The sequence below is a fragment of the Amblyomma americanum genome, chromosome 2, assembly GCF_052857255.1.
Source record: "Amblyomma americanum isolate KBUSLIRL-KWMA chromosome 2, ASM5285725v1, whole genome shotgun sequence".
Taxonomy (NCBI): domain Eukaryota; kingdom Metazoa; phylum Arthropoda; class Arachnida; order Ixodida; family Ixodidae; genus Amblyomma; species Amblyomma americanum.
In genome coordinates this window covers 24,149,797-24,174,796 of record NC_135498.1, presented here as the reverse complement: position 1 = coordinate 24,174,796, position 25,000 = coordinate 24,149,797, and the positions used below count along the sequence as shown (strand labels likewise).

The following is a 25,000-nucleotide window of genomic DNA, read 5'->3' as shown; positions in this document are numbered from 1 at the left end:
TAATTAAGGACCACACTTATTATTCTGACGTCTGTTGCATAAATATAGGAAGAGAGATTTTAGTGCCCTATATGGAGTGGAAATTTCCTGGTGAAATTTTGCACAGAGATTTCAGAAAATTGTAATTCTTAAAATTCTTAAATCACTGTGTTGTACATCTCGTGGCACAGTATAGGTCACAATTAGTGAAACTTTGTTACACCATATAAAGGAGACCAAAAAAAATCGCTCTTTTCTATTTCCTGCACAACACAGTAATTCTAAAAGCATAAACAGTGCTGTAAATTTCAAATAATGTCTAACTGTTCGTATGCAGTTTATAACGTGTGGACAAATGAGCTGTTCTAGTTGGCTGTCAATGCTGCACTAATTGCAGCTGTTACCACATAGTTCATATTACGAGCCTGGAATCTCTAACATTTTACACCGTATGCTTTCTTTTCTAGACCATTTCAGACAAACGAATAAAACACACAAGTGAATTACTCCAGGGCATCAAGCTGCTGAAGCTGCATGGCTGGGAGAAAGTGTATGCCAACATGGTCAAACAGATTCGCAAAGAAGAACTCGCTGTTCTCAGAAAAGATGCAATATTTGTTGCCCTAAACAGTATGTGAACATTTCAGCCTTGTATTTTAAGCAAATTATTTTATATTTTCAACTACATTAGGTCTTTGTGGGGCTGTTATCAGTAACATTTTTCTGCAAATACTTCTTGTTTTTTGCTGAAAACTATTAAAGTCTGTGTAATCAGAGAGCCATGTAATATTACTAAGCTGATTTGTCTTTTTATTGTATTTTCACAGCTTTTATTTTTAATGCCTTGCTTAGCCATGGAGTTCTTGTATTCAAGGTTCTTCATTTTTGTATTCAGGCTGTTCATTTTTTTTCTTTTTTCAGCTTTCATCACGCAGGGTTCAGCCATCTTGCTCACACTTGTGGTACGTATAAGTATGTCATCATGCAAGGGTATATCTTCTCGCGCTATCTATCTATCCACTTGTGCTGCAAGGTCACAAGCCTTCCATCATTTTAAGCAGTCTTCAGCAATCTCTGTGCTTATTACAGCTGTAAAAATATTATTTTGTTGCAAGTCTTTTTGGCTCTGAGTTAACTAAAATATTAGTTACAGACACAGTATGTGGGGATTAACATTTCACAGCAGCACGCAGTACATACGGGGTGCTGTAGTGGAGTGCTTTGGACTAATTTTGACCATCTGGGACTCATTAACATCGCTTAGCACCCAAGCACCTTTTGCATTTAGCCATCATTGAAAAGCAGCCACCATCGCCTGGGCATGTAGTGAGACATAGGTGTGCTTTTTTGCGGCTAAGAAACAAATGACACAAGATTGACTGCATTTCACTGTTACAGTGCTCTGTTGAGATGGCCAGAAAAGGGGCTCATGATTCGCACTAAAGAAGGATGCAAACATGGCTAGCAGTATTGGCAAAAAAACAAACACACTTGTGATATCTATGCTTCATGTCTACACTCTGTTTTTGCTTGCAAAGCATCAGCACTGCACCTCCTATAGTCTACTCCTAACGTCACCATTTTCCTCATTGTACTGTTTAGGACATGCATGCTTTATGTTTTGTGCCATTTTCTATGAAAACAAAAGTTATGCTGTCGAAAATGTATTAAAGGACTGACTGCTCTTTCGCTGATTTCAAGTGCACATTTGGTGTGGCAGTGCAAACTCGCATGGTAGTTTGCTTATTTTTCAGACGTTCTCACTTTACTCCGTAATTGAAGGAAGACCACTCACGCCATCACAGGTGTTCTCTGGCCTTGCACTGTTCAATCAGCTCACGGTTCCACTGTACATCATTCCAGTTGTCATTCCTATTGTCATCAACTCCATTGTGAGTAATTTTCATTCTTATTACTGTCTCATCCTAATAGATGTGTTGTGGCTAGTTGAAACATTTCCATAAATGTGTTACCAAGGAAGTCGTGACGTGAAATAAAGACAGTTTTTTTTTTACTGTATTAGCAGTATAGCCCTCATTCAGCAAAAATTCCACTGGCTGTATATCCAAAGCCTCCATTCGCCCACCCACCTACCCACTCACCTGCACCCTCCTCTGCCATGCAGAAGGTCCACCCACTCCCACCTTCCAAAAGCCCACTCAGCAGCGGACCAAAAAAGTGACAGAAAAATCAAATTAAAAGATACAATGGATGGCGATCAGTGTAGAAGGGAAATGTGCAGCTGTACTGTTAATGCTGATTTCTCACATCACAGCATATATACTAATCACCCCCCCCCCCCCCCCCTCCCAGTTTTTTTGGATATCTTCAGTCCCCTTGGTAGGTGGCCAAGTAAACATCTATGCAAATGGCACCTTTTCTTAAGACTTATTACCCCAACCTTGTAATGCATGCAAATTGAGTGTGGTGAAATTGATTTGTTATCACAGGTATTGAACAACCAGAGCACCAAGGTTAAAGGAACATCTGCTTGCTTTGGCAAATCTGTTACTGTGATTTTAACTTGCATCATATCTTAATGATTGATTAGAAGAAGAGGCGCCAACGTTTTGCTTTTCACTTGTTTCTGCCTGGAAAATTTGATCTTTTATGTTCTGAGAATTTGCTGCAGCGGTTATCCGGATATTGTGATCTCTTGGAAGTCTTTTAATGAGGCATAAGTCAATTCCTCATACACTTGAAAGTTGCTCTCTTAATTGCCGAGGCACTAGCTCCACCGTGAGAATGTTGGTGCCGAGGGTGTAATTGGTGATGCAAATCTTTACTACAAGACAGCATAAACATTGTTTCAGGTGAGCACAAAGAGGCTGTCGGAATTTCTGAACCAACCCGAAGTTGGTTCTGATGCTCCGTGGCGGAAGAAGGAAGACACACCAAGGCTACTGTTGAGTTCATGCCAGAGAGTGGTAGTGTTCTGGTAAGGTCATCTATTGATTGTCATATTTTCATTGCAATGCTTTTGCCTCAAGACTTTGTTCTGCATTATGCACCAACACTCAAGGAAAGGGAGTGAGGGGCAGTTCTTATACTGAACTGTACGTGTTTAATGTGTGTGCTTATAAAGTATGTGGACATTTGTGCTCACTAATTGAAGCTCATCTTCATGTTTTAAAAGTAAGTACCTCTTTGTGATGTTTTGATTCCTCTTTTCAGCGTGCTGCTAAAGATGTATCTGAGTTTCAACTATATATAGGCTAAAATGATACAGTATTTGATAGGCTCGTGAATGTCATGTATTGGCTCACATTCAAGGTAACCTTATGAAGAATCCATTACATAAAGCCTCATGCTCAAGATATCTGCAATACACGTCACATACTTGATTTTGTTTTGTTGGTTTCTGCTTTTCTTTGCTAAATTAGATTGATTCATTTGCATTTGTGTGGGTTGTTCACAGATTGCTGAAAATATGTCCACTGCTTTATTTCACTTTCATTCTTTTCAGCTCAACATCAGGGACAGTGAACTGCTGGAAAAGTTCTTGGGGTCTGCAGAAGATTCTGATGTTTTCCTGTCAGAAGCCTATTCTCCTATTGATAGCCCTTCTGTGATCAACATGAACCATGCCTATTTCACATATGACATGAACACCAAAATACCAATCCTTCAGGATATGAACTTCACAGTTCCCACGGGTGAGAAACTGCTTAAGGTGGACCTGCTTGCCTGTCTCTTTTCCTTTTCTTTTTTCTTTGGGAAGGTGGGGGGGGGGGGGGGGGGGGGGGGGGGGGGGGGGGGGGGGGGGGGGGACGGATGTTGGTAGCACATCCATCTTAAATGCACATTTGCTGCTTTTAAAATTGTTCTTCACTCTCTCTAGGAAAGCTCACGATATAATCGGACCAGTTGGCAGTGGGAAGACAACTCTGCTGTCCGGCATGCTGGGAGAACTGACTCCGTACAAAGGAACAGTGCAGTGGGCAAAGTGGGTAATCTTTGGTTCTACTTTATTATTTATAAAAGGTAGATTAATTTGATGTTTTCATGTTATTTTTGCAGCATGTGATGTGTCGTTTGTCATAGCACTTTATTTAGGAATTTTGCATACTGTAATTGTATAAACAAAGCAATACAGCTCCAACTCTGGCTTATGTTACATATTGAAATAATATTTTTATATTGCACATATGCCCATAGCAGTGTTTAGTGCTTGTTAGTTTTGTTGCTCCAAACACCTGCATTAGAGTAATTCAATCAGGACTGACTACCAGAGTTTTCGCATACTGTTCTGACTTCCCTGGTGAAGTTACCAAAAAGAACATACAGCTGCTGATTGGTCTGGTATTGTTTAGATAATGTACTTTCTGCAATCCTTAGTTTTTTATAATGGCAGATTTGTATTTTGGTCAAATGGAAGTTAAGTTCACACGTCTTCTTGATGTTTCTCAGACATAAAATTTCAAATAGTATATTATTCTCGATATAAAAACATTTCCGAACCATTGCGGTAAAACTTGGAACGAAATTTTGTGTTTGGAATTTACTTAGTAAATTGCCCCCTGAAGCTTTCATCTGCAACCGTATATTAGGTCAGAGGATGCTTATAGTAATTCCTGTATTAAATTTAGAAGGAAAAGATGTTGAGGCAATGTTTTACTGCCTATAGTGAATAACAAATAGGGTAAGATGATAAAATGGAAACATCATCTTTCTTTCTTTTTTGTCTCTATCTTCCAGCACCAGTTGCATTGCCTATGTACCACAGAAGCCTTGGTTGTTGAATGCTACCTTGAAAGAGAACATCCTGTTTGGGCAGCAGTATGATGGTCGGAGGTGCGTCACCAGTGCTGATGCAGTATCCGTTTATCTTGTGCTGTTCATGTCATACTTTTGTGCTAGTCTTTGTATGTAAATCAGACAGGCTCTCCATAGCCACAAAGAATCTGCAGATAATTACATGATTAAAGGGCTCCTTTTAGATAAGCTAGGGTCTCAACACTCGGTACATCTTCATTGCACATTGCGATATGCATCACCATGTTTCTGTGACATTTGATGTTGTGGGATCCTACAGCAGGACTTACTGCACTGCAGGTACCGACCAAGTCATTCAAGCCTGCGCATTGCAACCAGACATAGACCTGTTGCCAGCGCGTGACATGACGGAGATTGGTGAACGTGGCTTCAACTTGAGCGGCGGGCAGCGTCAGAGGATTGCGCTTGCTCGAGCCCTTTTACTCGTCAGCAAAGACAGTTATTCTGGTAAGGCCATGCAACTGCTCATCAAAGGTTAATGGTAGCTGGATTTTTACAAGCCACATCAACCATTGGCAAGCTCTGTGGCACATTGAGCAGAGTGCTTTGGGCCTATCTCAACCACCTAGGTCTCGTAACATGCGTTAAAACCTCACTGCACGAGCATTTTTTTTGCATTTCACGAGCATCGCACCATTTTGAAGAAGTGTTGAAGATACACTGTGTCATTGTTTAATTGCGTGTGCTGTCGTGCGCCTTTTTCTTGTATCTCTGTGCGTTGTTACTGAAATCGTCAGAAGATATCCCTCACTGGAGTGATTACATAGCTATGGTTTCTGCAGGCAGGCAGCAGTAGCCAGATAGCTGACTGGGGTAGACTGCAGTGTGGGAAGATATCCTGGATAATTCATAAATGATACACCTACTGCAGGGTAGCGCTCACATACCGGGTGTCCCAGGTAACTTGAGCCAAGGGTTAAAAAATGAATTGTTAGAGGCAGGCAAGTGAAACTAGTTGCATATCGGTGACAGCCACCTTGCGCACCACAGCCAATTTTCTGTTTCACAGTTAATTAATATTTTAATGAGGTTTAATTATCTAAATTAATAAATATTGACTTTAAACAACAAGTTGCATTTGAAGACTTGTCGAGACACCTTCAGAACCCCCATCCCATCATTTACGATAAGGAAACCCTCACGTGTGTCTTTTTTTCTCGGCTCCAAAGATAGCCCGCGAAATACAAAATAAACCACGTGACTAGCGCACTTGCGGGCCATGATCATGTTGCTCTCAAGTGTGGCTTGAGCAAACGAAATCACCTGCAGCCTTGACTCGATGTCCCCCGCAACAGTGGCAGGTCGATATGTTGCCGGTGGGTACTTGTCTGCGTCAGCCAGTGGCGCACGTGACGGTGCGAGTTGCCGCCGCCAACTTATCGGCCTGCCGCTGCTACAGGGCCGTCGAGTCAAGGCTGCGGGCGATTTCGTTTGCTCAAGCCACGCTTGAAAGCAGCACGATCATGGTGTGCAAGTGCGTTAGTCACGTGGTTTATTTTGTATTTCGCGGGCTATCTTTGGAGCTGGGAAAAAAAGACGCACGTGAGGATTTCCTTATCGTAAATGGTGGAAGGGGGGTTTCTGAAGGTGCTCGACAACTCTTCAAATGCAATTTGTTGTCTAAAATCGATATTTATTATTTAGATAATTAAACTTAATTAAATTACTAGTTATTTGCGAAAAAAAAATTGCCTGTGGTGCTCAAGATGGCTGTCATCAATATGCAGCTGGTTTCACTCGCCTGTCTCTACTAATTATTTTTTAAACCCTTGGCTCAAGTTAGCTGGGACACCCGGTATATTCGAAAGCGAATGTCTGAAAGGCTTTATTCGTAAATGTCTGCACTCTATTTTCTTTTTTTTCCTCTTTATCTGCTTCTTAGGATGACCCTTTGTCCGCACTCGATACCCATGTTGGCATGCACGTGTTTGAACAAGGCGTCAGGAACCTTCTGCTTAGAAGGCACCGTACTGTTGTCCTTGTGACCCACAAGCAGGAACTGCTGATTCATGCTTCAAAGGTGATGACTGTTTCTTATCAGTGCATGTTGTGCATCATCTGATGTCTCTCTGGAAATGCCATTAGCTTATTTCCACTTTGCTCAGTGTCTGCAAAAACCTTATTCCGAAAACTTTATGAGCTGTTAAGGTTCAATTAACAGCACAGAGGGTGATCTGCATACTCTTGCACTGCCATTATTGTGCACCAGTTTCACATGCTTGTGGTTTTATTTCTCATGTTTTACGTTTGCTTGGCCTTGAGAAATTGCACAGATCATTCTCTCAAATTGACCGCAGCGGTGGCCAAGTGGTCGAGCATCCGCCTCGCGTGCGGGAGGTGCGGGGTTCGATCCCTAGTGCTGCCGGGTACCCACCGGTGATACAATGGGTACAAGGTTTCCCCTGGTCTGGTGCTCGGCTTATTTAGGGTCAAATGCTTGGGAAATGGGTCTTTGACCCCACCTTGAGAAAAAGAAAACACCTTGTGTCATGGCACTCTTTGGCCATAGATGCGCTTGCGCCATAAAAATCCATTGTCATCATCATTCTCTCAAATTATCAATTACATCCAGGTTTCATTGGTTTAGAAAAACTGCACTACTTTTGTAAGCTTTTTCAAAGCAGATGTGTGTCAAGTTTTGTGTGGAACATTTCAAATGAAAGCCGTGGTATGCTGTCATATGCCAAGTAGTGTACACCTGTGTTCATAAATGTAATGAATCATCTTCTTCTTATTGTGATATTATCCCTCTTTATAGTCGAATGTATAAATTTGTTTTTAGGGACATAGTTAGAGCTATTATGATCACAAATGAAACAAGCAAAAAATTAAAAGGAATGCAGGAAAGGAATGACGAGAGTTCCTTGCTTGCAGGTGGTAATCCTGGAAGGAGGAAAAATTAGGTGCCAGGGTAACCTGGCCGAGATCGAAAAGCTGGAGCCAGACTTGGCGACCGTGCTAAGTCGCTCCACCAAAAAGGAGGTTCCGTCGACAAGAGACAACACAACCAAGGAGCGCCACAAGCTCATGCGCATGATCACCAAGCAGTCCCTCTACCTGGCTAACTCGGGTTCTACACAGGTAAGCTCACATGACATTGTCAATTCTTCACTCTGCATCAACATCTACCTGAGCTTTACTGCTGAAGAAGGCCTCACTTCTTTCTTGAAATTACGATAAAAAAATATTAGTTTTTTCACCTGGGGCACAAACTGAAAGTAGCTGCTTTGCTGGGACAGTCTCTCTGCCAAAGAACATAGTGGGCCTGGTTAGCAGACGACGAAGTGAAGCCAAATTTATCAATGAATGCAGATATGTTTTAAAACGGCATAGCTTTTTTTTTTATGCCCATACTGTTGCTTCTGGGTCGGTGTTAATTGTAGTATTAGTATTTAATATTCGTTTATTTGACATACATACTGCGCTCAAACTCCGGGGATTTCCTCAAACACATTACACTAGATTTTTTTTCTTTTCTCAATAAAACTAAAATTCGCGCTTCTCATAGTGTTCTTGTTGTTACTCGTGTTGTCTCCAGGATGTCAGACCACAGCCACGCCCCGTTACCCTGAGTCGTCAGCTGTCACACGACCCCTCAAGTCCACTGCCACTGCACGACTTGAGCAATGACGAAGCGGGCACGGCGCCACGTGGGGCCTGTACTCCGAGGCCCAATTCGGTGGGCTTCCGGTTCAGGACCAGTGCCTCCACAGACAGTATGCACTCAACGTCAACCGCTGGCTCCAACACTTCGTCACTCATTCGCGGTGCATGGATGCGGAGCCCTCCGTCCCGCCTGAGCTCACGGGTTTCGAACACAGCGGAAAACTTCATTGAGGAAGAGGAGGAGCAGGAGGAGGATCACGAAGGGAAGAAAAAAGAGATGCTGCTTGCCAATGGCACTGATCAGCCCGGAGAGGATGGTGGGTACAAAATGAGTGCCGAGATAGTAGCCTGAGAGCCGTGCTGTCGAACTACCACTTTCAGCGGTGATTCTGGATTTTGCGACACAACATCTGGCACAATGCTTTTCATCCTTTCTAGTCGACAGGTACTATCACCTACAATAAATTAAATGCGAATAAATGAAATGCGAACAAGACAATTGAAACAAGAATAGCAAAATGAGAAGATCTTAAGCGATGGAAACTCAGTACAGTAAAGCCTCTTTAATGCATTTAAAGAAATGCGGATTGGATTATAAAACTTTTATTTCCGACAGTTTGAGAGGCTTTAGGCCCCTCACCTAAACGACGGCCAGAAAGTCTTGGATCCTGGCGGTGTCTTTGGCCAGTTGGACGACCTTTGTCTGAGCCCCCGAATCAGAGCTGAGTAGGAGAGCCTCCCATTGGTCAAGCTACTTTGTTTTTCCCTCCAGGTGGACATTCCCAAAGAATATGGTTGAGATCCGCTTTATCGTTACATATTTTGCACTGATTTAAATATTGTCTCGGATAATAACGACTATACATAACCAGGTTCGGGAATGTATGATTTTGGAGACCGTGCCAAGAGGTGGCCTGAATCTTTGTCAATGATTGGGGGTACTTCGCTCTATGGAGTCCTTAATGCTGTGTGATCTCTCTGTAATACACAAGACGATCCCTGTCTGAGAAGCCCTCAATAGGCCCACTGGCTTGGAAAGCGAGACCTCGAGCCACTTCGTGCCGCCAGTGGGATCCGAACCCATGACCTCCAGCAGCTTGAGGCAGCAGTTGCTAGAGCACTGGACTCGAAATTCAGAGGTCGTTTTTGGTTCTCACCAGCGGCATGTGATTGGTTTTTCTTTGACTTTATAATCCGTTATCTTTAAAAGAATAATTAAAAAGTTACCATATTAATCTCCCATTGATGAACACCACAAATTAAGAACAAAAACCATCCCCTATGCTGCTTAGTTTCGATGACTGTTGGCTACTGTCATATATGTCGTAATGAGCCCCTCTATTTCCTTCCTTGTCTTCTCAAGATTTGGTACTGTTTTATGTGACCTTGGGGCCCCTAACAGTGCTCTCTTTGTCTGAAACCCAGGGGCAACTGGCCCTCTTCTGAGTGGGCCCGACTCCCTTGCTCTTGTTGAAGAGGCCCAGTGGAAGGTGATCGAGGACGAAGACCGGGAGCAGGGCAAGATACCATGCTCGGTCTACACAGCGTACATGCGCTCTTGCCGTTTCGTGCTGGCGGCATTGGTGTGCATTCTGTTTGCGGCAAACCAGGGGGCCAAGCTCGGATCCGACTTCTGGCTCACCGGCTGGTCGGAAGCGTCCAGAGACATCAATGCCACTGTTCCAGCAAGCCAGGTTGGTCTGTGCTGTCTTGTTCACATGGCTGTTATCGTGCATTTGTTGTTGGGAGCTCTGAAGCACTGCTTGCCAACGCAAAAATTTTTTTTTTTGTCTCTGAACCTTTTCTTCTTGTCTTGGCACTGCTTGCATGCTGAAAGGTACAGAACATGCCTGGTCCTGTATGTGTACTAATGTGTTTTCAAATGTGCAGTATTTTCACATTCGAAGATGGGCTTCAAGGCATCTGCGAGTTAATGCGACACATGAGCACAAATTGAAGTTGGCCTGTATTAATAGATACCACATAGCTTTTATAAGAGGCCTACTAGGAAAGGCCAAAGGGTAAAGCAGAGGTATTTCCATTATCGATTGATTTCGCAAGTAGACTACGTGCATCAACGTAGGTTTTTTGGGGCACAGATCGTGGAGGGTGGACTGCACTACCATTCACTTGGTGATATTGGAGTCCTTTTCAGTGCACAGATGTCACGAGTTTGCATTGTCTGGCGGGGAAATTTTTAATACTATTTTCTCAACAGCGAATCTGTTATCTGCTGCAGACAAACGTCGACATACCCAGAAAAAGCCGTAGAGTCATATCTTAGAGAGGCAGCATGAATTGCATGGAGTTGTCTTCCACGTCCCTTTAATGTTTCCAGACCACCGGATCTGCCTTCGAGCCTTGCAGCAGGGAACTTATCACACCCCTGAAGCTCAAAACCTATGAAGGGTGGATGGGGTGGTAATCTCCTTTTCATTTGTGAGGAGCACTTTAGGCGCTGTGCCTTACTATAGTGCTCAAGACTAGACCTCGTGGCGTGGTTACTTTTGACCAACGATGTACGTGTGTATAAGAAAAATGATTTGATGCACTACGGTAAAAACTGGCACCATAAAAGACACAAGCACATAGCAGTAGCTGCCTCTTCACCAAATGGTGTTGGGGCGCAATTTACTGTCTCCGAGCTACTAGAAGTATGTATGACACTGACACCTTGCTAGAGTGCAGTTTTGCATCTCACATATTCTTGCTCTGCGGCCAGTGGTAATGGCTCATTAGTCATGGAGTAAAGATTACAAATAAGCACTTCATAAAATGCAGGACGAACTGGCATGGAGCTACCTGATGGGCTACCTGGGCCTGTCCCTCTTCTGCATCGTTCTCTCACTGGTGACAAACATGTCCGCTCAGCTTGTCTCCCTTCGTTCAGTCAAGGTGTTCCACAACAGTATGATCGACAATATCGTCCAGTGTCCTATGAGGTATGTACTGTACTGAACTTTGCAGAAAACGCTCCCTAAGCTGCTTTACTCTGTTTTGACAAAGACTTTACGAATGAACACGTAGCTTGGATCAACAGAAGTTAGTATGTTTGTTCTTTGTCATGATTTGTAACAAACAAAGTTACTAGGTGTGTTTAGGAACGGGATATATGCTGGCACTCTAAGTGCCTAGTTATTTTTGAAAAATTTGGTGGAAAAAAAAAACATTAAGCATCTTGTTAAAGTTTTTCACATTTTGGAGCATTTCGAGTAATACTTCAAGCATAAATGCCAGCATAATCATTATGTTTTGGTTCGCACATGAAACTGCTTACATTTCCACCTGGATGGATATAATGAACTTATTTAGTTGTTTATTTTTTAGAAAACCCTCAAGGCTCCTCTTTCAAGTTCCCATGAGGGCATTACAAAAGGGATGGCTAGATGGTGCAAAAAGATTCAGTGCAGCTATTTGGAAAACTGGTTCAGTGCGATCTGTAACTGCAGTCGTTTTTGCAAAAGACTAGTCCATGGCCGCAAGAAAAAATATGGTTTGCCCTCTGCAGAGCTAAATACATGCCTTATAGCAGTAAATTGTGCTTAGTTCACCCCACAATTGAAAGTTTCCTTTTTTGTTGGACTCACATAGTAGTTGGAATTATAAAATAGGTTTGGGCAAAACGAGGTCGTTAGAGTATTTTTACAAAATAGCAAGATTCCTCATGCAGTAAACTTATCTGTGACTCATAACATCAGTGAGCTATGAAATGTCATCATGCAGCCTGAACAGTAAAAAAGAATCTGAGAAATTATTTGTCAGCATAGCATCGTTACAACAGCCTGACATGTTAGCAGTATGTTTGCAGTTATGTGCCTTCTTCCCAATGACTTCTTGCTGTAATGTTTTTTCTTGCAGATTCTTTGATGCCAACCCCATTGGAAGAATCATAAATAGATTTTCTAGTGACATGGGAGTTATTGACAAGGTACTGTATGATGAAATTCACTGCCCTGTCTGGATCGTATTCATTGAATGCAATCCATCAGGCTTCAACATTATAATCTTTTCTATTTTTTTTATTTCTTTCATTTTTTGTTTACATCAGGTGGTATTTTCTTGTGGGCTTCATTATTTAACCTTGTGTACTATGACAGTTCTAGGGTATTTGTTTCCTCCTTCAAATTTGACGTGCATGATAGAATACAGCCTGGTTGTCGGTTTTACCAAGACTGGAGTGTGCAGTTGGCAGCAAACGTTTGCAGGGCACAGTTGTATGGAAAAAATTTATTTCTGTGCTGTCATGCAAGCCAATCGCTTAAAATGCCCGTAAGTATAGGCGGACTTGCACACTCCATCCACTGGTATCAGTACCAGGCAGTTGCGTCGCAAAGCATTGCTACAGGAAATGTGTTCTCAAGCACACACATTCCACAGACTTCTGCTGACGGCTGTACTTAGTATGGATTAGTGTGAATTAGAATCATCCAGACCTCATGATGTGATGAGCTCTCTTTGACATCAGCAGCTCGGACCTTGCCTACCCGCTTTTTTCATTCTGTGTTCCACTCTTTTATGTGCGCCTTGCAGAAACTGCCCGTCACCTTGCCTGTTCTGCTGCGTTTCCTAATGCTCTGCATCTCAGCCATCTTGGTGGACGTCTTTGTGACCCCCTACTTCCTGCTTGTGGTGGTGTTCGTTGTGGCAGCCTACTATTACATTCAGTCCTTCTTCCGACACTCTTCAAGGTGAACTTGTACTTTCATTTTCATTACGCTGTTAGCATTCACTTTTGCAGCCTTGGGAAAAGGAATAAAATCGTGGCTAGAATTCGGATCCCCGAAAAGTGAGCTTGTGTAATACAAAGCCAGATACTTTCATTTACATGTCTCACAACACTGCTGAACACCATGCATGTAGGTGAACGCAGACTCAGAGAGCTGAAAGCTGCCTTATACTGTTATATTATCATGTGACCAGATGACCAGATGGCACTTCCTGTTTGTGAGGTGACATGACACTGTGTTGAAAAAAATGATCTGAGACACACTGTCAGCATAGCTATCAACTGCATTAGCAAGTGGTGGGTTGTGCAATAGCCTATCTTGACCACGTCATGTTTAAATTCGCATCCTCAGGCATCATGATGATTCAGATATGCTACACGCACATCCTGATGAGCAGCCAGTAAATGAAAAACAAATTTACATGGCAGTCTGGCTTCGAAATGCATAGTAATTACAGCATGAATGGGCTGTTTGCTATTATAATAATGCATTGCTAAGTGTGACACAGTTCTGACAGTTCTGACATAGTTTTCAAAAACTTGTAAAGATAAAAGACAGCCATGATTACTATGACACATTGGACTTGCATGGTGGAGAATTTTGAGCATGTTATGTGATGACTTGGATTAGTGTAAATTGCGATCATTTTGAATAAGCCACTAATTAGACACAAATTGTCAGGGACGCCGGAACCAGGGAGAGCTGGGGGGAGGGCAAGCATATAAATGAATATTTAATACATTTTTAAAAATGTAAATTGAACAGGAAGTGGCGGGGCTAACCCCCCCCCCCCCCCCCCCCCCCTCCCTTTTGCTGTTCTGGCGCCCTGCAAGTTGTGCTTCAGTGCCATGCTCCTAGGAGCTGTGAAACTTGTGAAAGCAATTGGTTACAATTTCTGCCCATATGCAGTGTTCAGACGTAGACAATAAATGCACTGTGAGCTTCTAAAAATATTGACTTAAGATAAGATAACACTACAATATTATTGCAAAAAGCAGGGACAAATATTTGTTTTAGTATTCACAAGCATACTGTGATCATAAGGCTTTAAAAATGTAGTGAGTACAATTAACCTGTGCAAATAGTAACACTAAAGCTGAATCATCTCTCTTGACAAGCTTAAACTTGAGGTGGCTTCAGCTTACTTGTAAGTTTGAAGTGGGATAGACCAAGTGAAAAAAATCTGTTGTTACATTCCTCCCAGGAATGTTGAAAGGATTATTGGTCTAATTTTCGCGTTTTTGCTTTTCTTCTCATTTTAGAGAACTGCAACGCCTTGACAGTATTACAAAAAGTCCCGTGTTTTCTCACTTCTCGGAAACATTGGCAGGACTGAGCACAATTAGAGCCTTCAGGTAAGTTTCAGAACTACAACAAATACTTCATGCTTCTCTCCTTATGTGCAGAAACATGTTTCGCCCTTCATTGTCTCATGTTTTCGAATTTTTCATGCTTTTGTGCGCTCAGGGAAGAGCACAGGTTTGTTGAGAAAATGAATGAGCACATCAACGACAACAACTTAGCCTTCATCATGGTCAACTGTGCCAACTGCTGGCTTGGGATCTCGCTGGTGAGGCTGGACGTTTACAATCTTTTTTCTTTCTCGTAGCATCTCGGGGAAATTAGCACAGCTTTCCTTACTCACGTGGCGGTGTTGCCGGCCATACTGAGCTTTGAAAGTCAGTACTCAGTGCCAGACTTCACTTTGCAAACCAGGTTTATATTTGTGTATGACAGCGTATTATGGTTTTAATCAAGAACCCAGGAAATTGGTGCAACCAAGCTGAACCTTGCTGCACTGCCTAAGTCGATGTGCATATAAGTCCATCAAAGTTTTCATTTGGTTGCATCAAACCAACAGCCTTCAAAGCTGCAACTTGGCACATTAAATAGTTAAGGCATAAACAGACAGAACTGCAGGAGTGTCAGTAGGATGACTACAATCACATCTTGTATGTGTGTATATAGTGCATGCTTTTTTATGCACTGTTCTTTTTCTTTTGCTTTATTCGTGCCTGGACTGAGGGCTCCAGTCTTGGCGTTCGTCTTCAGTATTTTCTTTGCATAAAAGTTTTTCCTCCTCCTCACTCGTGCATCTTCATTTTCTTTCCAGGACTACTTAGGTGGTGTGATCCTGTTTTTGGCAACTGTGTCTTCTGTAACGGCAGCCATTACAGGAACAGCCAGCACATCCTTTGTTGGTATTGCAATGACATACACACTGCTTGTAAGTGGACCCTTCTTGGAACCTTTGTTGTAATATGGCAGTACAGTTCAGCTTGAATTTAGTTGATCAAGGGCTTTGAATTCAGACATGTTAGTGAGGCAGATTTTTTCAATTAAATTTGCCGTTTGGCTATAGACGAGGCCAAGTGTTGTTGTCTGCTAATAAGGTGCGCTATTCAGTGTCTAATTTCTGTTATAGTTCATTTCATAGTATTTATTCATTTTTAGCATAACCTCTGTCAAGACAGTGCTAGATAGCATATTGATTTTACCTAATTTAACACTACCTACCCTGAATAAGGCAGTCTTCAGAGTTTTCACCTCAGGTGCATAGTGCATAATAATTCAGTATATTTAGGTTTCGTGTGCATCTGTAATTTTTCGTTTTTTTTCATGATGTATTAGCCCCTTCTTTCTCTCAATGCCTTTGGCCCTGTTAATACTTTCTTTTTTTCCTATTTTGTGTTGCGTTTATGGATGACCCTTGTGTTTATAGATGACACCTCAATAAGTAACAGCCCATGGACTTATTAATTCTAAGTATATATCGCTAAACCCTGATTATATGAACTAAAATTGATCTCATTCTAGCTTCTAAACAGCATTTTTCTGGGCTGTGCATAGCGGATATAGTGCTACCCATACAAGGTATTAACCTAGAGTTTTACTAAAGAATTTATTCTCTGCAATATCTTTTTATCACATGCAAAACTGATTCTTTTTTTTGGCATGTCATGCAGGTACCCATCTACCTGAACTGGCTTGTGAGGCAAGTCTCGAATGTGGAGATGTACATGAGTTCAGTGGAGCGAGTCACCAAGTACTGTCAGCTTCCAATTGAACGCATCCCTTCACCAATTCAAGGTGGGCATTTTTGCTCTTTGCATACAGTTCTGTTGTACCATCTACCACAGGAAAAAAACTTCTTGGCGATGCTGGGTGGATCATTTGAATGCGTTGCAGCCAAATGTTCATTTCATCCGAGGTTGACACCCTAAAGTTCATTATATCCAAGGTGGTACACTTAGGTTCATTATATCTGAGGTTAGCACACGACGTTCGTTACATCCGAGGTCCAGACTCGAAAGTTCGTTCTATCCGAGGTGGCATATACTTGGATTCGTTATATCCGATGTTAACGCACTAAAGTTTGTTACGCCTGAGATGGCATACTAGGGTTCATTGTATCTGCGTTTAACAAATGAAAGATCGTTATATCTGAGGTGGCATACTAAGGCTCATTATATCTAAGGTAATATACTAAGTTCGTATAATTAGCATACTAAGTTCATTCACAGCCTGATGGGCTGCTTCCACATAACTGCAGCGTAAAAATTACGAGCACAAAAAAGGGGAGAAACACATACGACACGGACAAAAGCTGCACTCACAACTGATTTTATTTCGCCAGGAATGGGAAATATAAAGGTTCCGCCGCGGATGCGCGCGCAGCAAGTACACGTACCTCGATCACAAAAACCAAAAAAACCAAATCAAAAAACTAAAAACAAAACTTTATCACACCGTGAAACCCATCTTATCGCCTGGCAGAGAAAAGGTCACATTCCGCTTTATACAGATGAACAGAAGTATCGCTTACGCAAAAAACGCCCTTTTTCTTTATATGGTAAGCTTCCAGTAGTTCACGTGCAGTTTGATCTTTGCTTTTGCCTAGAATCCTTGCACCTTCAAAATGCGGCGAACAATCCTGACAAGACCTGCAATGTTTAACTAAATTAACATCTTCATCTCTCTCTAAATTTCTTTCATGCTCCCTCAATCGATCGTTGACACATCTGCCAGACTGGCCGACTCTCTGCCAGGCGATAAGATGGGTTTCACGGTGTGATAAAGTTTTGTTTTTAGTTTTTTTATTTGGTTTTCTTGGTTTTTTTGGTTTTTGTGATCAAGGTACGTGTACTTGCTGCGCGCGCATCCGCGGCGGAACCTTTATATTTCCCATTCCTGGCGAAATAAAATCAGTTGTGAGTGCAGCTTTTGTCCGTGTTGTATGTATTTCTCCCCTTTTTTGTGCTCGTAATTTTTACGCTGCAGTTATGTGGAAGCAAAGTGACCAACTTGCCCAAAAGCTCGTTTTACTAAACCTGATGGGCTGGTTGCCACCTGCCACTGGCTACTGACTGATGGTGGCCGCCATTTCTGCTTGCACAGACCCTTCTAATTCTGATGCATTAATTTAATAACATCCGCCATTGGTGCCATGACTTGTGAGTTTTTGTGATTGATACTACATACCGAATAAATTCTGTCCTCTCTCTCTCTCCTTTTCTTGTGTGTTGCACAGCCTTCCTGCATCTGTCTAGCTTGCTATGTAAATTAGAGCTGCTCATGTCATGTGATGCTACAGTACGTCTTTGCCCTGATGGGATACTGCATTTAACAGACCTATTCACTGAAATTAGACATTACTTTCTTTTTTTTCCACACTAGGTTAACGTGGTAAAGTGGTGTAATGCTCTTTTTTTTTTCATTTTGTCGTTACAACTTCTGATATATACATAACCTAAATGCTGTTGAGCAAAAGTAGGCATGTCAGCTTTTGTGAAAAACTTGGAAAATTCAGTCACACTTTACATGTTACTTAGCCAAGTGCACATGTGCCTAAATGCATGTAGAAAAAAGATTACATTTGGTTTCACTTACAGGTACAGCGCGTCACCATGAAAAATATTCCAAATTTGAATCGAATTTTGTAAAAGTCCACAACAGTGCATTAATATTTCAAAATTATGCCTTGAATGTTAAATATACGAAAGAACAGCAGCACTGATAAAGCCAACACGGTGGCTTAGTGGTGATGGTGCTCAGCTGCAGACCCGAAAGGCACGGGTTCAATTGCGGCTGCGGCGATCGCATTTTGATGGAGGCGCAATGTTGGAGGCGAGTGTACTGTGTGATGTCAGTGCACATTAAAAAACCCCAGTTGGTCGAAATTATCTGTAGGCCTCCACTACTGCGTCCCTCATAGCCCAAGTTGATTTAGGACGTTACAACGCCATACAACAACAACAACATTGCTGAAATAAATGGTATGGGGAGGTAGCAGGCAACAGCATACTCTTAAATCAGTTTGCACTTTGTATTGAGTAGTTATTTTTTAAGTGAGTGCAAGCATTGCAAGCTCTGGTTCATGAAAATGCCAATAACAAGAATGGCAGGCCTTCTTCAATCCTCCATCTTGCGAGAGGTTCAGCAGAAAGTTATTGCCTCCAAACAGTTTTTTTTTTCTTTTTTCTGCCCATAGAGCCATCGGTCACTTGTGCTAATCTTTTTTTACTTGCAACTGTACTTTTGCGGAGGGCTTAAGCAGTTTTGTATATGAGCAAACTCCATTCAATAGTTGGAGAACTTCTGGTACAAGTCTAAGGTGGGGGCCCATAACTACTTACTTGGATGGGCATTCATAAATATGCAGTTTCAGGTTCAAATCGCTTCTGGCACCCAGAGAAGCTCACATGCAACTTGCCTCTGTTCTTGACATGTGGGCGGCAGACATAATCCATGTGGTTTTCATTTCATTATTTTCCGATTCTTACGTGAATACTTTTGGCAGAAACCTTACACGTGAACACGCACACATATATATTCGGTTTATTTCTTACCGTGGGAAGCGAAGGGCAAAGTTCTCGCACCCTTATTAACAGTGACTTGCATTCTCGGTCCTTCAGTGCCTGTTGACTGGCCCAGTAAAGGTGAGGTGCGGTTTGAGAAAGTCACCATGACCTATGAGGCTGGTCTAGACCCCATACTGCGGAACATCTCAGTCACTTTCGCACCCGGTGAAAAGGTGAGGCCCTGGAAAATTGGTTTTGTGGGTCCCTTTTTTTGTTATATATATGTTTTGTCAAAGAATCCAGGGTTTGAGGTGACTCTTACATTGTCATGCATTAATTTATTTCATCCTCAGGTGGATAAGATAACAGCTTCACCCTTCTACGTCCCGTCCATATGCTACGTTTTCGTTTATAATATGTTTCAGAAATACTTCTCAGTTATTTTTCAAAACAGAACTTTCTGATGCCTGAATTTGAGCTGTAAGACTTTGTGTTTAATTTTGTTGCTTTTCTCTGTAGCATGTCAGTTTCGCAGCTTTAAGTCATGCAAGGTGTATTTCTGACATTGCCTTGTAGGACATGCAATAAATGAGGTGTGCAGTAATTTACTGCTCAGTGCAAATCTTCTGTTGGCAATTCTTTCCCCAAGGTTGGCATCTGTGGAAGGACTGGCAGTGGCAAGTCATCCCTGGTCATGGGTCTTTTCAAGATGGTTCCCATCTCGGAAGGGAAGATCTTTGTTGACAACATTGACATTTCCTTGGTTCCCTATGATGTGCTGCGCTCCCGCCTCTCCATCATTCCCCAGGAGCCTGTTCTTTTTTCTGGAACAATAAGGTTTGTGCGAATACATTTACCCTCAGTTTTCTTCAGATAGCAGTGTTCATGGGTGGTAAATATTAACTACGCTAGTGATTAACACTAGTGATAGTTACAGGCCGAGCTGTGTTATGCAGATGTTGTAATGTCGCTGCTCAATAAAGCTTGCTGTCTGCATGCGTTAATCTCTTTTAGTGAGTAGTCAGCTCATGGCGATTTAGACCTTCACATTTTTGTGTTGCTGTCATATCTTTAGGGAAGCATTTGTATGCTGTAATAATCTCAGCTTAGACATTCTTGGACAATGTAGCTTAAATGAGTCATCTCTGGACAACAGTAAAGAACAGCGTTAAACTAACAACATCTAGTGTGATTGAAATAAATTACCACTCAATTAATTGTTCACAATTTGCCTCGTGCCTTTCTCTTCTCTCTCTTTCCTCCTCTTGGTCATTTTTTTCCTGTTTTCTTCTTCTTCTTCTGCCCCCTCCTCCTCTTGCCTCTTTCTGCTGGAAGCAGGATGGAATAATCGTAAGCACTCTTAGCATGCTCATACTTCAGTTTGCTGTGCTAGCATGCATGGTTTATTAGCTGTAGTTATACTATTGCATTTTAAAAATAATTTCACCCTACATTTTATAGAAAGGCACCACTACATTCTTGCAATGTGCTTTTAGGCAAACAGTGCTGCTATTATTCATAGTGCAGGTATTCTGATAATTTTTCTTGCCCTTACTGATGTCAAGAAATTTGTCAAAAACATGATACTATGTACCTTTCTCGGACAAATGTTTACCCTTTTTTTATGATAAAGGCAGTGATACGGTGATAAAAGATTATGATAAAGGCATTTCACCTTACTCCTGTCTAATGTCTTGGCATTTCTATGCTTTTCGTAGTGATGTTCCTCATTAAGGCAACCCGTTGCTGTATAGTTCTGATAAGTGTGCAGACTGCCATGAAAACCCAGTCCGTAATGTTCAGTTTCTTTTCATGAAAAATTTAGGGAACGCAAAGGCTATGTGACGACACCTTAGTAGGGCTCTAATGATGCCCAGTAGGAAAATATCCAGGTACTACATGCAAGAGTAGGTTAAGGAAACCTGGTCTGGCTCACAGCCAAAACACACATGCATACAAACATACACAAATTTGGGGCATGCATATATTTCAGTCTGGAGCTGTACAAGAAAGAATTTTATTTTTAATGGCTCTCGTGTTTGTTTTCTTTTGCTGTCTTTTGCATATAGGTATTGTGCCTTTCTAGACTGCTCTCCAAGTCCTTTTGTTGCCACTTTTAGTCATGCTAAGACTTCTCTCTTGCACGGCAAAATATCAGGTGCTACTCTATTATGCTGACTTGTATGTCAGTATAAACGCAAGGAAAGAATCCGAACCCTTATTAAGTGTGGTCCTCTCATATTTTTCTGTCTTTTAATTTCGTCTTAGGCGGGATGGAATGAATTAGCTCTGTCATTAAAATCTCGAAGATCTTGATTGTATTATGTTTACCACATTTATTTCACTACTGTATCCAGTAGCCATTTCAAGGTAACTTTTTTCATTGATTTATGTGTGTGTACAGACCCAATCACACTTGTCTAGAGTGCTCGAGTGGTGCCAAACAGAGAAAATAAAGCGAATTTCTATAGTGAGCATTGACTTTCACTGATAAATTATTTGCGTCCTGTGCAGCCTTGTAGACATGCGAACCACAAAGGCACAAGCATTTTACTCGTTGCAGAGCAGCTGCGGTAAGAATTCACTTCATCTGCTCAGCAGCACACCGGTCAAGCACTCTAGACAAGTGAAGTGTGATCTGGCCTGTAAACTGATCCATGTGGGTTATATCTATGCTGCTCAAGCTTCTTAGTGTCCCGACTATGTTTCAGGCAAAACTTGGACCCAAAAAGAGTTCACACAGATGAACAGCTCTGGAATGTGCTAGAAAAAGCGCATCTCAAGGAGATTGTCATTCTTGCTGGTGGGCTAGGTAAGTTCATACGTCTCATCAGACACTGCTAATGTCTGTACTCCATTGTGCAGCCTTTGCTTTATTCTTCTACTTTCCAGATGGGGAGGTATCTGAAGAGGGTGCAAACTTCAGCAGTGGCCAGAAACAGGTTGGATGTTGTGATTTGCTCATTAGTAAAAACTTTAGTGCATATTTTTTACAGTGGATTCTGGAGAGCTTTAGAATAGGACAGCTGAAGTCAAGGTAACAGGAATGATACCCAGCAAATGCAGTCTTGTTTCAAGAGAAATGGAACGCAAAACTTTCCTGTACTGAAATGGCTGATTCTCAAGATCATAGGCGTGCTTAGACGGGAGGCAAGGGGGGCTAACGAACCTGTGCGAGGCGGCTGCAAATTTTGTCCCATACTGTTCCCTGCTACCCAGAAGACGTATATGAAAGGGCACTACCATAAACTTTGTGCCCCCCTCCTTATCACTACCATAAACTTTGTGCCCCCCTCCTTATAGAGAGACTTGTGCGTACCTATGCCCAAGATATCTTGGATACCTGCTCCCTTAGATGCCTAATTTTAGATACTTGATCTGAAAGAGGTCAGAATCAGTCCAGAGGTCTCCACCATAACAGCCCTAAGAGCACAATTGTAACTTTGGGACATATAATTTTATTTGTAAATGATAATAGCAATGATTTTTACAGAGATCGCGGCGACTCGTCAAGTAAAATTTTTTTACTTACCTTTGCTATGCTCTGAAATGCAATTTTCTCCTTATTTTCTACATTGATTTTCTACATTGCTTGATTTGAGGCCAGTAGCCGTGAATGTCAGTTCATTTAGAACACACGCCCTTACAGTGACCTGAAGTTGAAGATTGGAACTCTCTGACTTGTTAATCTTTTCTTCTGCCTGTTGTGCAGCTGTTTTGTTTTGCTAGGGCACTATTGCAACCCTCAAAGGTGCTGGTGCTGGATGAAGCGACGTCATCGTTGGATGCAAACCTGGACAGTCTCATACAGGAAACTGTCCTCAATGAATGGGCTGATTCAACTGTTCTGGCCATAGCTGTAAGTGCTTGCATTAGCACAAATGTAGTTTTAAAGAACTTTGTGCCCAAACATTTCTTAAGACCTGCATCTGGAAGTTGCATCTGCATCTTGGCTGTGCATCTGCATTTTCACTGTGCTCGTGCATGTTCCTTATAGCAACACTCGTCCAATCAGTAACTTTAGAGAGGACGGACATTGTGGACACTTAGATGTTAAATGCATTCCAGCGTTAACACTCCCACATTCACTCAGTGGCCAGCGAAAAAGTAATTGCGGTGGTCCTGGGCCATTTAGGCCTGCTCATTGATGCCACTGGCAAAGGGGCTGCGACACTGCTATTACTGACCTTTCTGTTCCTCAGAGAGCAGGAAAAATCTGGGAGCTCTTTCAGTGCATTTGCAGCTTCAGTTTTGTGCACATTTTCTGGCACTTGTTGTAGGACTTTCTCTAGATTCTGCGGTGTTTGTCATAGTCATTATGTCGTTCCAAAAAAAGTTCTCCATTCACGTGCTGGCGAATGGAAAACGTGGTCCAGGTCAGCATGGTGCTGGGCACAGTGGTCACGAGTAGGTGTAGGCTATTGTATAGCCATCACTTTCACTTTTTTGCTTTATCAATAGATGTAAAGTTTGAGGTTTTATTTTATTCTTTCTTTCTTTTTGCTTTGCATGCATATGTGCATTTATTGATGGCAGCATTTGTTTTCTTCTTTCCCAGCACCGAGTGACTGGCCTGCTCAACTTCGACAGGGTCATCGTCCTTGAAGCTGGGCAGATTGTTGAGTCTGGCTCACCAGCTGAGTTGAAACAGAGAAGAGGGAGCATATTCATGTCCCTCCTGAAGGAAGCTGAACAATAGGCATCTTTTCCTTCAGGCACAGCTTAATTCTAGTTCTCAGGCTGCTTTGTTGTGCATAAAAGCTGACACGTTTAGGAAGTACAAAAGCTAAATGCTCTAATTTTATTCAAGAGCAGCTTTCTTCGGTGCTGAAACTGCGCGAACTACTTGGCCTTTTTTGTAAGCTATCATTTCTTCAGAGTATCTCTCTTCAGTAAGCCTCTTCCAGATGCATCTGTGAAGAGTGCATTGCAATAGACTGTACCTCGGCAAGCACCATACTTGCTTGGTGATGCTTTAAGTGTTATTGAAGGGTCGAGTGTAGTAACCACCTAAGTGCCAAGTGTAGTAGCCACCTCATTCCATGCAGCATCTAGACATTTCGGGTTAATATTTTACTGGGCGACCATTCCTGAGGCATTTTTGTTGCATCATCTACGCACCACTAGCTTCACATTTTTACACTTGTTAGGGTCCACTGATATTGCTTGTTGTCCTTCAGTGTTGTGGTTTGTGCTGAGCAAGTTTTATTCTTATTTATTTATTTTTATTGTTTTTAACTTTTTGTTCCTTTCTTTCTGAGTGTTGTGCACGCACGAATGCATTGTCAAAAAAAGGCTTCAAAAGAAGCAACTATTTATTTTACACCCGGAATACTCTATTTTGCTGACATTGTACACACTGTTCAGAGGTTATTTAATAAACATTTTATTTCAACAGCAAGGGTTATTGTCGTCACTTTGATATGCAGCTCTCCATAGTGGCACCTTCTTTGCAGCACTGCTTAACTCACCTGGAAGTAGCGCAAGTGGACACATATGTAATGCTTGTGAAAGAGGCAACAATCTTGAGAGGCCAACTCTCTGCAGTCCGCCGCGGTGGCTCAGTGGTTATGGCGTTCTGCTGCTGACCCGAAAGACGCGGGTTCGGTCCCGGCCGCGGCGGTCGAACTTCGATGGAGGCAAAATTCTAGAGGCCTGTGTACAGTGCGATGTGAGTGCACGTTAAAAAACCCCAGGTGGACGAAATTTCCAGAGCCCTTCACTACGACGTCCCTCATAGCCTGAGTCGCTTTGGGCCGTTAAACCCCCACAAACCAAACCAAACCAACTCCAACAAGAACATCAGTAGACCAGGCTATCTGAAAACAAATATCTCATGCATTGCAAAAGCAGTGCTTGCCAGTACATACCCTTTTCTTGTACATTCTCATTTCTTGTGTATAATTTTTCTATGAAAAAAACTGCTGTATGATACAAAAAGACACAAACAGCATCAGCCCTAAGACTGTGTTGAATATGGAAAAAAAGTGTCTCCTACTTTGTCACCTTAGGTTCCGCTGCAATTGTTTTTTCATGCCAGCAAGTCCAGCAAGCCATGAATTTATTCACGGCTTCGTGCTATTTGCACACAGCTTTTATGAAGTGTTCTGC

General features: G+C 42.1%; 1 protein-coding gene across 1 annotated transcript in view; it reads left to right on the top strand.

Annotated features, from left to right (window-relative positions):
• LOC144120786 (ATP-binding cassette sub-family C member 9-like) overlaps positions 1–24,284 on the top strand; it is a 36,052-nt gene extending 11,768 nt beyond the window's left edge. Inside the window, 28 exon segments of the mRNA XM_077653488.1 lie at positions 447–609; positions 901–941; positions 1,734–1,871; positions 2,793–2,874; positions 2,877–2,917; positions 3,446–3,635; positions 3,821–3,829; positions 3,832–3,925; positions 4,678–4,784; positions 5,047–5,171; positions 5,173–5,202; positions 6,638–6,775; positions 7,630–7,836; positions 8,294–8,678; positions 9,787–10,055; positions 11,143–11,303; positions 12,220–12,289; positions 12,892–13,049; positions 14,351–14,443; positions 14,556–14,658; positions 15,202–15,315; positions 16,055–16,178; positions 19,004–19,122; positions 19,539–19,726; positions 21,601–21,701; positions 21,782–21,831; positions 22,602–22,748; positions 23,448–24,284. Of these exon segments, the coding sequence (XP_077509614.1) occupies positions 447–609; positions 901–941; positions 1,734–1,871; positions 2,793–2,874; positions 2,877–2,917; positions 3,446–3,635; positions 3,821–3,829; positions 3,832–3,925; positions 4,678–4,784; positions 5,047–5,171; positions 5,173–5,202; positions 6,638–6,775; positions 7,630–7,836; positions 8,294–8,678; positions 9,787–10,055; positions 11,143–11,303; positions 12,220–12,289; positions 12,892–13,049; positions 14,351–14,443; positions 14,556–14,658; positions 15,202–15,315; positions 16,055–16,178; positions 19,004–19,122; positions 19,539–19,726; positions 21,601–21,701; positions 21,782–21,831; positions 22,602–22,748; positions 23,448–23,588 (3,588 nt within the window). The 3' untranslated portion in view covers positions 23,589–24,284.
• Positions 24,285–25,000: the final 716 nt, after the last annotated feature.